Source organism: Notothenia coriiceps, unplaced genomic scaffold, assembly GCF_000735185.1.
Source record: "Notothenia coriiceps isolate Sejong01 unplaced genomic scaffold, NC01 NC01_scaffold00006605, whole genome shotgun sequence".
NCBI classification, from domain to species: domain Eukaryota; kingdom Metazoa; phylum Chordata; class Actinopteri; order Perciformes; family Nototheniidae; genus Notothenia; species Notothenia coriiceps.
Genome location: NW_011339306.1, coordinates 223128 through 238436, shown reverse-complemented (window position 1 = coordinate 238436; position 15309 = coordinate 223128). Strand labels below are relative to the sequence as shown.

Below are 15309 nucleotides of genomic sequence, written 5' to 3'. Positions count from 1 at the left end.
GTTATTGAGCAAACCATTAGGAGTGGGAAATGTGAGAGAAATGACTGTCCCCTTTTATCTTTTCTTTTTTTCCCGCTGAGCTGGAGAAGCTTCCAGCGGTCATGTCATCAGATTGGAAGTCAGGGAGATGTTTTCGTTTTTCAGCTCCGTCAGGCCCCACGGTGTAGAAGAGCACCAAAAATAAACAGGGTGCTGAGAGGAGGAATGAATGGGAATACTGTTTGGGAGCACAAACACGGCAGCTCTTACTGTACTCGGGATGCCTTTCCTACTAGATGCCTGGCTGCATCCAGCCGATAGGACGAGGAGCGGGGGGGGCAGCCTGACAAAAGGCTGAGCGCTGAGATGGCAGAGCAGATCCCCTGGTAACAGCCTCCAGAAAAACCATCAACAAAACATTCACCAGGAGGTCTTTAGCCTTCTCCTTTGAAGGGAAATTCTTTCAGGTTTGACCTTAGCATTTCTGTTTGTGCACATGTGGGTTCTGTGGGGGAAACCATGTGCTGCCCATCTCCCTCTTTTTTAAATTAATTTTACTTTCATCTGTTGCTCCCCAGGTCTCTCTGTGTACCACAAGCTGCTCCAGGGCCAGGAGCCCGGCCACAGATGACATGAAAGCGACCAGAGGCCCGTCCTGCCCCTCTGCTGGCCTGACAGGTGTCTCTGCATGTAACTACATCCTCACAGAGGTGTATTCTGGGAAAGGACAACAGCAGCAGATCAAAGTGTGCCAGACATCGAACAGGGTCCTATTCATTTCTCTCTGATACAGCCACAGACATTCGAGAGGGGCCAGGAATGCCCAGCTTTGACGCAGGTTGAGATTTTATTTGCTCAGCTCAACATCACTTTTCAGCTCCTTACCCTGTGTACCCCCCCCTCTCCCCTTTCCCCTCACCCCTCTCCCCCGTTGGCTACGCACAGTCTATATCCCAACAGTTGTCCGCCCTCATTCTCTCCATGCTACTGATGCCACAGAAAGATTTCACTGACAGATAGCCCTCAGCAGATGGTTCCTTAATGCCCCAGTGGCATTTTAATTTCAGGATCCAACCTTTTATTCTTTGCTCCAGCAGTAGCATATGCACCACTACCCATTCATGTAGATGTTATCTTTATATACAAGCGGAAAAGCATACAGAGGAGGTTCTTTTGTGAGAAGCTTCTGGCATTACACACCTTGACTTGTTGCCAAAACATTTTCTGTGCTCATTGCCTAAGGATGTGTTAAAGTAGAGAATGATTTGCTTGTAGGCGTAAAAAGGAGCATAAATAACGGTAGATTGCTGCCTTGTTCCACGTTTACAAGGACAATGTAAAACAAATATCAAGAATGCAGTTGACCTGTGATTTTTCCTGTAAGCTGTTGAGATGTAGATGTTTTTCTTGGACGGACCAAATGTAATATTTTAAGTAAATGATTGTAGTTGTATTAGTATTTATTCACTGAATATTGTCCACCAAAAGGCCTTTTTGGCCGTTTCTGTAGCTTGAAGCATAACATAAAGAGGAATTATGGTTATGCACAGCCTTGCCTATATGAAGGTTAATGCTGTACCAGCAGATCAATATCCATGAAGGTAATATGTTGCTTGGGACCATATAGTGAGTTAACTCAGGGCGTGTTAATAGAATAAAACATCTCTGTTATATATCAATAGATTCAGAATATGTTTATGATGACTTTGTCAGAAATACTTGAATGTCATGCATGTCATATCCACTGATGATCATCATCACAGGGATGTTGCACAGATGGTAGTTCTCCATGCAGACTAGAACTGGTTTTAATACACTTGAAAGTATTGTATTTTGTAGTGATCGATGGCAAACTTAATGTTGTGGTCTACTTTACTACACCAGTGCATGCTGTGTTACAGATATTCAACAGTGGAATCCAAATCAATGTATATTCTCCTGTGGTGATACAAAGTTGTTTACAGTCTGATCATTTGATCTGTTGTGTCGCTGATGTTTACAACACACATGCATGGTAATGTAATGTTTTTGGAATCATATTGGTATCAAACAACATTGAAATGAAAACATTAAAACATGCTGATAGTGTCAGTAAATGTATTTGTCTTCCTACCACACACAGAAGTTTGTCTTAGACTTGACTATGATTTCTTTTTTCTTGGTTGTCTAGATTTACCCTATTACCCTTTAAATAAAGTGCTCTAAAAAACATAACCCAAACATAAAAACTCAAACAATAAGCAAATATAAACAACTCTATCCAACTGTCAATTTTTAATTAAAAAAAAAAGGTGTTTCCAAGAGTAATACAAAAAACATTTACAGATTGTGATCTACTTAAGTGTTCACTTAGTGACATACGTCGTCTCATACAACAGAAAGGCTTCACTTTAAAACAAAACTATCCCTGGAATCACCATCCTGTTGTATTACAGAGGTAAACATAACCACGGATATACTACTTTAGAATAAAGGTTGGTTTCCAGCATGTATTTTTCTTTTTGTCCTAAAGTCATCTTTAATTCAAAAGCATTTTAATCCTAAACAAACAGTGTCGGAGCTGCGGTGTGCACAGCGGCGGTTTCCAGCTCGGATATTTCGAAGGTGTCCTGTGCGTCAAAGGCGAGGGATGTGTTTGCCCTCAACAAACAATCACGTTAGTTTCACCCTCTTTGACGTATTCCTATTGGTTCAGTCTGCATTCTCAGTCATTTTTCCTCTTTTGGACTGCAATTATTGTATGTCCTTAAGAATGCAGTGGTCATTAGACACAATTATTGTTCTGTTCTTCCTGTTGTGTAGCACTGAGGTACAGGCTGGTCACAGGCTGGAATATGACACAAAAAAAAAACATTGATGTCAAAAAGCGATTGCTGAAGAGGTTGGATGGGTTTGAGAGTGCCCGTTAGTGAAGTGGTGTTTGACAAGTCTTCTTAGTAAACGCTGCCAATGATTGCAGGAATTCATCTTTTGTTTTTTCGAGAGATCGAGAGAGAGCTTGGACCAGGGCTGAATCAGGGGTTGAAGGTGGGGGGGCAAAGTGTACCGCGCCCCCTCTCCCCCCTCGTACCCGCTCCTGAGTAGTGCTGGGAGCCGCCACGTCCCGCGTCTCGCCCTGAAGTCTAGCTGCACTTGCAAGACTTGACGACCATGTTGGAGAGCTGCTCGACTTTAGGGGAGCGACCCACGTAGTAGAGGATGGTGAGGGGCTCCAAGTCCTGAGGAACGCAGCAGGGGGAGGCTGATGCTTCGGGGTTCAACGTGTTGTACAGGCTCAGCAGCTGTGGAAAAAAGAGTAGAAGACGATAAGGAGGGATGTTTCACAGAACAGAATCTCAACTTTAAAGGTCACCTATTATGCAAAATCCCTTTTTTCATGTCGTATACACATAAACATGTGTCCCCTCTGTGTAAAGAGATTCTGAAAGAATTGCTGAGTTTGTGTCCTGATCCATTTATATAAAAACCTGTCTGAAAGTGAGTTGATCAGATTTGGGCCACTTTATGATGTCATAACGTTTTTTGGCTTGTGTAACCATTAGCCAATAACCAACCAAGGTGACCCCCGCCCACCTTATCACCTGAATCTCTTCCTAGAGCACCATTGTGTTTTTTAAAAACCAAATATCTTGCAGAGGGGCGTGGCCAGCAACAGCTCATTAGCATTTAAAGCTACAGACACAGAATCAGCACTTTTGAAACGGGGCTGAAACAGAGGGGTTTATGGGATGCTACAATGGGTGATCTGTTTTGTATTTCGAGCCAAACACTTCAGAGACATGCTTTGTATATATCTTAGCAGTGGTGTATTGGGGTTTTTTTTTACTGGGGGGACGCTATTTTAATTAGGTCATCCCAAACAATGCCACACAAGTGCGCACGCGCGCAGTGCACTCACAAAACGGGCAGACAGGTCCACCGAAACTACCGGTATGCTTAGTCCTAATTTAGTTACTGTACTGCAAAAAGCAGACACATGAATAACATAAGCTACAGTATTCCAACCAAGCATCTCTCTCTCTAGCCTCCATTGCAAATAAGCAGACAGCGGTGCTTTTTACACACACACACACACACACACACACACACACACACACACACACACACACACACACACACACACACACACACACACACACACACACACACACACACACACACACNTCACTTGTAGCTTCGGTGCTGCTAGCCTCTTTCTTCATGTGAATTATATTCTTTTTAGAAAAGAAGTCAAGTAAAAAATGTTTGCCTGCCATTATAGAGCTTTTTCGTTAGCGTTCTTGAGGGAAAGAGCTGCCGCCGCCCACCGAGCGGTGACACACCCCCGGCTCTCCGCGGGGTCACGAGCGTGATGATGAATCATCATTTTTTAAGGAAATCATTTTTATTTTTTATTATAATTACTGTGAAATGTATTATGTTTTTGTTATTATTACAATAAATACACACTTGCAACTGATAACACTGGCAATGATTTTATATTTATTAGACTATTAAAAAAAAGATCATGCTCCAAATAAGTGGGGGTACGGCGTACCCCCGCGTCCAACGCCCACTACATCACTGTATCTGAGACCTATAATATATTGATGAAAAACTGTCAAATAGGGGACCTTTAATGTGTTGTGGTGCTTTGTTCTCACCGAGCTGTGGGTGGTGTCTGCGCTGCGTAGGTAAGGACAGGGACCAGAGCAGAAGTTAGCGTAGTATCCTTCAGGCTGATGGATCCACCTCCAGCCCAAATCCTGCCGGAAATTAATATATAGTGGTCGCACACAGCAGTTCTCCTCATAGTTGCTGCAGACAAGAGAGGACAGAGAGGATTACACTCATTTCACTTCACAGATAACGTGCTATTTTAGGGGTTGTATACATTTTCCTCTCCCTTGGCACGCAGCCAGAAATGAGTGTGAAGTACAGAAATTCCTCTCCTAGGTGTGCCCTTATCTTCCCTCTTGGAGTCAGCCCAGGTGTCTCTGGTACTGCCTGTCAGCCTGACAGAGGAAATCCAGAGCTGAGGAGATGGAGTGTAAGAGGAGGCGGTGTTTGCTAGTACTGGATCAGATCCCGACTTGTATTAACTATTACCTCTGTCATGCTCGTGTAGATGATTAACAAGCCTATCCTTTGCCCGTGTACTTGGCTTCCTTGCCATCTTTTAGAGGCGTGACACTTGATATGTTGCCTTGGCCGGTGCACCGATTGACAATTTTCCTCTGCTGCAACACTGTAGAAGCAGCTAGTCTTTATTTGCAATATTTTACCCAGCCAAGTGTTCAATCCAGCTTATTTTACAAAGTTAAAGACAAATGTCTAACAGTTTATTACATTTTCCACGGCAGAGAAATGTGCCTTACTTGAAGCAGTAATTGGTGTCGAGTGCCCGCTTGCGCCTGCGGGAGGAGGACTGGGCATCCAGCCTGTGGGGGGGCAGCATCATGAGGATGAGGTGGGGGTACAGCTGCTCCTTCTGCTTTTTCACACGGCCCTGCTCGTCATAGTCCACTTCCATACCTGCAGGAGAGAGCCTTTCAGTCTGGAGGAACCAGGTAAAACTGCACAGCAGATTTATTGACAATAGTAAAATGTCTTCGAGAGCAGACTTTAAGCAAACTCTAATCAGTGTAGTCTACTTTACAGAAGGATCCAGAAAGGGCTTCACTCACTTTTGGATCACTTTTCACCCTTCTCCTTATTCAACGCTGGTCCCTGACTTCCTTCTTTTCTCCATCCCCCCCCCCCACACCTCAGCCTGCGTCTGCTCATCCAATCTGCCCCTGATAGCTAAAGCAGTGGATATCTCCAGAGAGATGCTGCTGTTGGATATGTACGCCCCTCTTTAATTCGGGGCCAAGCGTCTGAGCGCCGTGGCAGCACATTCCTTGTGGCCAAGCCAGTCGGGAGTGTTCCCAGGGCCGAGGGCCCGGGGGCCCCAGTGCTAAGTGAGATACCAGATCAATTGTATTCCCATGCTCTGTCTCTCTCTTCATCTTAGAAAGGAATCCCATTATCTTACTGAAAAGACCTCAATAGGTATTGCTGCTGGAGGAACATGATGATGATGTTGATGACAGGATGAAAAGGAACCTTTTTTTTACCAGGCTCATAAAAAGGAGAGTATTGTGAGTGTTATTGTATTATTATAACCAGATTCTCAATCATCTAAGGAAACTCTGCTCTAGAATATTCCCTGAGCAATAAAAGACTAAATAAACGCCTCAGGTATCTTTCATTTGGCTGTGAGCGCTAGGTAACAAAAGGCCTTTTGAGCCTTCTATATGAATTACAAAGACATGTCATTTAGAGTTTAATCTAACAAATGTCTACTTTCATCAAATCCTCTGCCATTTGTAGCTGTATAGTACAAACCAGATGGGGAGCCTCTGTTTAAGTTTTGTAGGGTCATATTTACAATTAACAGAAAAACATCAACCAAAGCATGCCATGTTTCCACATTTGGAAAGATCTGAAACAAGCACTATAACTAAAACTGCAGCCCAAAACAAACTCCAAGGATAAACTGATCTTAAGACCCACAAATGCAAATCATCCTAAAACCAGCACTGCCTCAGAAGCACTAATTAGAATGAAACAAACTTAAGATGCCTATCAGTAGCATGAGACAAATCAAAGAAATTAAACAGAATTAAATGTTATCTGGCTCTTGATCATGAATACAAACTGGCAGCATGTATTTTCAATGTGAGAGATCAAAAGCAGAGAGAAATCCAGATTTAGCAGAGACCACAGTCTGACCATAAGACACAGAAAGAGCTGGGAATCTATACAAAAGGCAAGATTGAGACTGAGATGTGCTCTTAAAATGGGAAAAATCTGAGTATACTCAAAGAAACTGGACTGATTGGTTCCTGGTCTAAAGACTCATCTAGAATAAATGCTAAATATTTAAAAGAATAGTTTAGGAACATTTTTCGGGAAAAAACAGTTCTCTTACTGGTAGTTAGACCTGTTTATTAGAAAGAAAGAAAATATTCCCAAACTATGTCACATTAGTTACCGAGGAACAAATAGTAAGAACTTCTCACTGAAATTGACGTAAAAACCCATCTTCGCATCACAAAGGTTTTAAATGCAGTCTCACCTTTGAACTTGACCTCGAGCACCTCATTGGCATTCTCAATAATGTCCCCATTAGGCCTGAAAGTGTGGCAGGGACAATGCACGCTGATCTCCAGGCCAAGATTGGTCTCTGAGGGGGAAACAAGAGCAGAGGGATGTAAGGAGCTGACGTGTTCCCCTGAAGCTGTGATCCTACATTTCCAATGAACCAATGCTATTTGGCAGGTTATGTTATAAGTAGGTGTCCCACTCACGTCGGTACATCAGCCACTCTCTCACTGTCTCCGTAACATCAAAGGAAACCCACTCAGGCGTTCCCTTGGTCAGGACGTTCTTGCCCCCAATGTAGCGCTGCTTGGCTTTGGGGTCGTCTTTCTGGAGGATCTGCAAGGAAAGACGAAAATGTGACCCAGCTGCATAAACTCTCTTTCACTCACACACACACACACACACACACACACACACACACACACACACACACACACACACACACACACACACACACACACACACACACACGCGCACACGCACACACCCGCACCCGCACACACCCGCACAGACAGAACCAGAGCTGTCTGTCTGAGCCAGACTCTCCAGGATGCCTTGGGCCAAATGTCTACTCTTTATGGAAAAAGTGACTCCCTGTGTTGATATCCCCATTTTGAAAGTTAATGCCTGCGTTTTACCCTCCTGCCAATGAGGACCTAGCTGTCCTTCACGTCAGCAGTTTAAACTTTGACTTTAGCTGGCCTCCCAGATGTAGTGTTATGCAGTTCAGGGAAAAAAAGCAGGGTTGCAGGTAACACTGCGGACATTCATGTTACTGACTCCGTTATCGTGTTGAGGCCCCAGAGCTCACGATGGAGGGAAATGCAAAGCGTGTGGTTCAGACATTCCTATCTCCATCAGCACTTCTTTGAACAAAGGTGTTTACCTGTAAGAAATGTGTGTGTTTGGGTGGTGGGTATGAGCGCCGAGCCCCACAGCAGTTCTATGGATAACCAGGTTCCTGAACATTGTCAGCATCTAATCTGTCTTCCTGTGGGAACAAGGGGCCAGCGTCAGCCTCCTGCCAATCAACCTCCAGCCTGAAAGTGTGGGGGCGAGCAGGCGGCTCCATTTACTCCCCCAGTGGGTGACCCTGCCTCTATCTCCTTCTAGGCCCCTGGAAACAATCTGAGGGCCTGACAGCCTGTATTCAGCGCTGGCCAGAGCCTTGCCTCAGAGGCGGTATGCAGTCCGGAGACGCTTGTCTCCCTGGCAGGAAATGTTGGAACCTGATCATTACTCCAAGTGTCTCACGGGAGATTAATGAGGAAACCGAACAAAACAAAATAATTCATCCCATACCCCACACACACGCTGACATCCAGCAGATGCATTCTCAAACACAAAAATGCTTAGAAACCCACAAATGCAAGTGCAAATCTACAAACCCTCTTTTGAATGAAAAAAGCCCTACTTGATCTAGCAAGGATGGATTATTAGATTGACAGTCATGAAAGAATAAATAATCTAGGGTTTCTAGAAGATGGCTGTACAAGCTCTTAAATGTGTGTTAACGTAAAATCCTTTGACTGTAAGCACATGGAATAATGATCAGTGCATGAAAAAAAGGAGAAAGGAAGTTGGACACCCTAATGTAAATGTTTTCATCTTTCTCGCTGACCTACAAAGGCCTTCTGAGAGAAATAGAGCACATTAGCCTCCAGCGTTATGCTAACAGTGGAAATGAACGGTCAGTTCACACACCTGGTAGAGCTCAATCCTCTGCTCGTTTCTCTTGGCTCCGCTGTTGGGGATCCGCAGGGCTCTGAACTCGGCCCGGAACAAGTTGGTGGAGTTCTTCTCCATGGTGGAGACGTTGAAGCGGAATACCTTGGAGGTGATACCCTTAGGGCAGTACGGGAGGTCATCTGCAGGTAAAAATGGAAATGATGACTCAACAGTTGCTTTAAATGGGTTATTTGATATCTCTCTTTTTTTTGTTTAACTGGAAATCTCATTGTTTCTTTTGTCAGAGTCCCTTTAAGCTCTTATCCATCTGTTACCTCATAGTGTACATGTTATCAACGCCTATTTTCCACTGACATCCTAACAGGGGGACATGTTTACCTTCTGATTATTGATAAGCTTTTTGCAGAGGATTCTCTTAAGAGTTTAAATAAATTGAGATAGTTTGCAGATAAAAAAAAGTTTTCTTCTCTATTTCCTGAGAGACGTGGGCCATTACTGAAAACCATCTGCTTATAATTTGTGCGGTCCGAGTTAGCAACAAGTTGAAGTCATGAAATGAAAACCAAATGTCCCATGTGGTAGTGGAGCAGGCTGCAGAAGGACGGCAGCGTGCTCCTCCTCCTCCTCCCACCAGCTCTTGAGACCAACAGGTGCTCCGAGGGCTCGGCCAGATGCCAAGTATTCCCTGGAACTTGGAAATGTATCCGGAGCATGTGGGCTCACATACTGGAGCAGAACAATACCTGAGAAACCATCAAGGAGGGCGACTACATCGTGACAGTAAGGCCAGTAAGAGCATGCTTGATAGCAGTAAGTTGCTGTATCCATGGTGCGTTCATATGATATCACTCTGAGCTTTAGCTGAATCTGGTAAATAAATGGCCAAAATGTGATCTATGTAAAAAGCTTCCAGTGCACTGAAGCATTTCTCTTTTTTATACCTTAATATTATAGAGCAGTTTATTATTTTAACAGGCCAAGCACATGCAGTGTTGAGCAACACAAGCACATAGCAAACTTTTTATGGGCCAAGTGGAAACTGTCGTTTACAGCCAAGCCATAGCTAATTTATTACCCCAAGCTTAAACTTTATTACTGAGCCTCAGATTTGCTGGTGGTTGAAAGGGGCATTGCATCTTAAGCTGATTTGCACCTCAAGCTGTTTTGGGACGAATGGAAACTCAGAAATTCAGTTGTTTCTGTGTCATGCAATAAGAACTTGCACATTTCCAAGTATCTGTACTTCATTTGACCCAAATTCCAATTTCAGCGTCCTCCCAGTCATTATCTTATATTTCCACAAGGCTTTTTTAACTTTCCCTATTTATAGGTGACCTTTTAAGCATTAATCCCAAGCCAGATATCTGTCCAGTGTTTCCACACAATCCATAAGGAGGGAACCTCAGTAGCCTTTTCCTCCCCTCACCCACTGCTCCGCCCCCCTCTGCCTCCCCCACAGAAGGTGGAAAGCCCCACTTTCGAAGGGAGATTTGAAATTCTAATCAAGTCTTTGGTTTCCTTTTGGATGACCTCATTTTCCCCATTGCAATGGTTTTAGGTGGATTTCACATTATGGCTTATTTTTGCCAAGGGTCTGAAAGGTAATTTGTTCCATGTTGGTAATTGGATGGGATAGCTTGCATAATTAAAATGATATACATTCACCAATTTCCAGACCCCCACTATAGGTCTTAAGATTGATTGTCAAGATGCTGACATAGGTTTGACCTATAAACTATTTGAAGCAGCAGAGATTTATGTTATTAAGCTTCACAAGGGTCTTATTTCTACCTGGAAATCCACTCAGAAATGAACGATTTTGAGTTTTTTATGTTAAAGAATTTAAAGTATTGTACTCGTTATCTTGTAAACCTTATTTAAGAAAAACATCAGACCTATTGTTTTAACTTCTGATATAGCGAAAACACACTGTAGATCAAATTAATTATATAATTTTACGAAGCATTCTCATTTACACACTTGCAAAAGTATATTTATAGTAACCTATACACGTTCTTCCTTCTCGTATTATCACTCAGTGAATTTGAGAAAGGCTTTAAGTGAGGGATTTAGGGGTAAAGTTATTCAGGAAGGCCCGGGGACAGACTCTGGCATGGCTCTGTAGTAAAGCTTCATATAAAGTGCCTCGCCTAGACGCTGTCGACCACACCTCGTACCCTCCAGTGTGTGCGATCCTCTCCTCTCATGACACAGACCCTTCCTGATGAAAACAATTCTCAGGAATCACCTCTCTTTGTCCTTTTGCCCGGAGGATTGTCTGTGATGTCAGTCTCTCCAGAGCTTTTGGAAGTAAACAAAGGAAATAGGACGCATAAGGCAGCAGGTGCTAGCCAGCTGGTGAGGTGTCTAGGTCTTGTAGAGGACAACAACCAATTTATTTGGAAATAAAGTAGTTAAGCTTTGTTGTAATGTTGAATAGCCATATATGAAATTAGGATTTTAATTATGCTGCTATGGTTTCATTTTGACTCACCCATGATGCATAAAACTGTTAATTAGTTTTAAAAATAATGAATTTAAATGCTCTTTTGTATCATATAATCGAATTATTCTGCTTCCTAGTGTGGCATGTCATTACATGTGATGAGACAATGTGAAGTACCCCTCTGCTGCAGTTCAAAACAACTTTTTTCCACTTGATTAAGGATGAGGAAGCAAAAATGGTAAAGGCGTGGGAGTTGAGGGGGGGAGAGATGCAGTTTCTTTGGCCAGAGACCTCTGTCTCTGTTTGCTCAGATTACATCATCTTTCTACTATCCCATATATCAGATACCCTGCTGTCTCAGCGCTAGTGCTCATTTTTTACTGACCCAACACTGAGTCAATGATTGGCTTGAAATTTCACTGAAACAGCATGCTCCAGTGTGCAAGGCACCATCTTTCTAATTTAAGAGTACGTGGATTCTTAGCTAAGTTATTGTGCCAAAGGTCATTATTTCCTTTCATTATGTTTTTATCTTGTTTCTTCAACAGAAACACAATATAATGAGCCACACTGGCCTCCTGATGCACCAGAAAATGAAAATCTGTTGCTGCTCAGTCTCACTTATGCTTCATATAGTCATTTACTGTGTGGCAAATGCCTTAATTTGCATGAACAGTTGTGGCTCTGGAGCAAGTGGCACATTAAAGTATGACAGAAAAGTTTCTGTTTAACTTTTTAACCGCGCATGAAAAAAAGCAAAACTTGACTTTATTCCGAAACACTCCCACCTTCCAAAAGCGGTGGATGTAAAACTCATTATATCCAGCAGGAATAAAAATGAACTACAAAATGATCAAGGTGACAGACATTATGTTACTGTATACTGTCTGCAACATGCCCTGCTCTCTTTAAAATTACAGAATGGAAAGGGAGAGTGCTAATTAATGTATGTTGGCACATTCTGTTAATTTCCTAATATCCTTCCTGGATAAGCTGTTTAGTGCAGTGTGTTGCCAGTAGTAAGTGAAGTTCATGTCTCGTATTATCACCTACAGAAGGGCCTTCAGTATGAGACCGGCGTGATGTGTCCTGGGCACCTGGCCATCACTGATCCCACTCCTTAGACCTCTGTTTGTTTTGGGAGCTCTGGCTACCTCTGACCAGCGGATAAACCCCGAGCTGTGTATTTTGAGTGTCAGAAGCACTTTGTGGGACCTGTGAAATGGATTTGATTCACGACTTATGCTGGAACGGGCAGAGGCTCTGCTGAGTGTCACAGCACAGCATAAACACCTGTTGATCTTTAAGCTGGTTACACTGTGCACGAACTGGCCTCTGACCGGCATACAAATCCAATTCACACTAAGAAACTGACTTTCTCTGGAGAATCTGCTGCTCAGTGAGCTTCTGTTTCAGGTTTCTGGAACAATCGATGATGGACCATAGTTTATACAGGAAATACCAATATGGATGAACAAGGGAATTAGATCATAATGCACAGCTTGCTCTTCGCTACTAGAGAGAAATAGTGGGGGAAATAGAAGTGAGAGAGTTGTTATACTGGATGAAACATATTGGGAAACTCACGGCCAGAAAATGGAAATGAGGTATTGGAGTTGGCAATAAATACTAGACTTAACTGCCTGAGAATTTTCCTAGCTAAGGAATGTGTCAGACTAAGGCTGGAGTTCCCATGGCTTTGGTGTGAGGTATGTATGAGGAATGGTGCTTATTCCAATTAGACTGTTTACTTTGCCCTCTCCTTTGCGCACCGCTCCACTTCTCACAGGCGCGTCTGTGCGTAAAGGCTGCACAGACACGAGTGGACTTACGGCTAGCTGGGAAAGTCACAACCCTGTTGTTGATATTGTTACCTCACCTATGATAATTCTGTGCTGAGGCCACATACACGTTTTCACTTTTACGACTGTACGCAGATTTGTACAAGTTAAGGCATTTGGATCAAGTTTGGGCACCTACGATTAACAATGTTGGAAGCATGGCGCATTGGCAAAATCAATAATTACTCCACCCTATGTTTTTCAATCACCCACATTTATAACAAAAAATGTTAACTTTAGTGCAAAATAAACACTTATTGACCATGATTAAAAACAAACAACTTACTGTTTTCTGGCGGACCATTGATCATGTTGAACTTGTAAATCTCCTTGGCATAGTACTCAGTCTCCGTGTTATCCTGTCCACAGCTCTGATGCCTGTCTCTTCCCAGCTCCTCAATGAGCTCCTTGGTGCTGTTATAAAGGGCCAGGACCTGAAACGGTACCTGACTCGGACCTGTTGTTTGAGGTGGACTTGTCAGCCGGAGTTTACTGAGGATCTGTCCCCGGACCGCCTCTACTCTCTTTTTCTTTATGTGGTCGATGTCCACAGTGGTGCAAGTGGATAGCGACAAAGTCATTGTCACACAATTTGAGAGGAGGAAAAACAGAAGTGCTTTTCCCAGATTCATATTTCACTCTGCGTTCGCTCACAACCGAGGCTTGTCAAGTAAAAAAACAAAACTAAATTCCGATTTGAATAGAGTCCCCTTTCTCTTTTCATTCAGGTCGTGAGTGAGTTCTGTTCCTGGAGGAATCCCATTTTCTTAAGTGCTATGTCATCTTTGCGAAATGCGATTTTGCATTGGAGCTAATCCGTGCCATTTTGGAAATGTATCTCAACTCTTCATTAAACTATGTATTCTACTCTTCATTCCCCCGTATCTCATGCAAGCAGTTCATCTATTCTTCGTGGGTTTACAGGGCTCCGATGTCTGCACTGCGGTTCAGTTTCTCCATTGCACTGGGCTCTTTCCATCCACTTGTTGTCAAGGAGTCAGTGCGCCTCTGCTCTCTCGCTGCAGTCCCGGCCTCAAACAAACTCAAACGCTCTCCACTACTTTATAGTCCCTAGCGGTGACGTTTTAGAGGGAGGGGCAGCAAGTTATTAGCCTCGGTGTGGACAATGAGATCCGTCCTATTCTGAAATGCACTTAAAAAGAATTCAAATGTGGTGTTGTCAAACTTCAAAACATGTGCGTAATATTGGGCAATGTGGGATTTCGCAACAGTGAATAAGGAAAAAAACTTCTGATTGCACTGTTTTGTTGATAGGATAATCGCATTTTCTTTTCTTTCCTCTATAAGAATATAACACAAATACGATTTGTATTTGATGAATAAGACTGAAGTTGCATTGTGTTTATGTTTGCTTATTCATGTATATCAAATAAGGACCTTAAGCCTGATTGGAGGGTCATTGAGTTGATTTTATGAGTCCTTTGACAATATTGGCAGCATCCAAAATACGTTTTGGAGACAAATTGAATGCAGATGGAAGGCTAAAGTTAACAAAAGAGATCTTGGAGGTGCACAGGGACTCCAGCCAACTGCTGTGATCCTTTGGATGCTGCTACTGTTCAGAGCCCATCAGCATCATACGACATGCATAAGGGACATCTAGCGGACAACAGGGGGAGGTTCAGGTCCCATCACTAATTCCTTTCTCACACTGAGTACATGCAATGTGGCAGGGCAATGCAGGAGACGAGAAATGTGACGAGACTCTACTTGATTATGGCTGAGGAAGATGACAAAGACGTGGGAGTTGTGGGAACGATTCTGATTGTTTAAGGCAAACTCTGACTCTGATTGTTTAGATGACATCATTCTTCTATTAACCTTTCCCTCCCTTGTTTTTTACTGACCTAACAACAACACTGAGTAAATATTTGGCACGAGCTTTGACTACAACTGCATGCATGCTTTAGTGTTCAAGGCATTTAGCTTTCTAATTTTAGGAAAGTATACTCACTTGATGTTATGAGGCCAGGCCAGGGTCATTTTTTACTTCAGATATATTTTACATCAATGTGGCTATCATTTCAATGGTGTAGCTGGTAATGGATGAGATAATAATAACTAGCCTATGTATACTGCCAGGTATCTCCATCCATATTATTGCACATCGTAGGCCTAATAGTTGATCTAATTTATGAATTAATAGTATGAACCTGCTTCCTGCAAATGTAGTAACTAATGTGAAAAAATTAATTTAGTGGAGTA

At 42.9% G+C, this 15309-nt stretch overlaps 2 protein-coding genes across 3 annotated transcripts in view; one reads left to right on the top strand and one right to left on the bottom strand.

Moving 5' to 3' along the window:
- The window catches only part of ttll5 (tubulin tyrosine ligase-like family, member 5), a 48258-nt gene extending 45439 nt beyond the window's left edge, over positions 1-2819 (top strand). For both annotated transcript variants that reach the window (XM_010769173.1, XM_010769172.1), the window contains one exon: positions 558-2819. In XM_010769173.1, coding sequence (XP_010767475.1) covers positions 558-615 — 58 coding nt within the window. In that variant the 3' untranslated portion in view covers positions 616-2819. The remainder of the gene's footprint in view (positions 1-557) is intronic.
- Positions 2239-14200, bottom strand: tgfb3 (transforming growth factor, beta 3). The gene is made up of 7 exons (XM_010769174.1): positions 13370-14200; positions 8812-8975; positions 7314-7443; positions 7082-7189; positions 5337-5493; positions 4623-4776; positions 2239-3260 (listed from the first exon to the last, which is right to left on the bottom strand). The coding sequence occupies exons 1-7, from the start codon at positions 13713-13715 to the stop codon at positions 3102-3104; spliced, it is 1218 nt and encodes a 405-aa protein (XP_010767476.1). The 5' UTR covers positions 13716-14200; the 3' UTR covers positions 2239-3101.
- Positions 14201-15309: the final 1109 nt, after the last annotated feature.

Coding starts and splice junctions, on each gene's coding strand:
- tgfb3 (XM_010769174.1), bottom strand. CDS start 13,715: ATGAATCTGGGAAAAGCACTTCTGTTTTTCCTCCTCTCAAATTGTGTG. Junction 8,976..13,369: donor CAATGGTCCGCCAGAAAACA/GTAAGTTGTTTG, acceptor TTTTACCTGCAG/ATGACCTCCCGTACTGCCCT. Junction 5,494..7,081: donor GCTCGAGGTCAAGTTCAAAG/GTGAGACTGCAT, acceptor TCTCTCCTGCAG/GTATGGAAGTGGACTATGAC.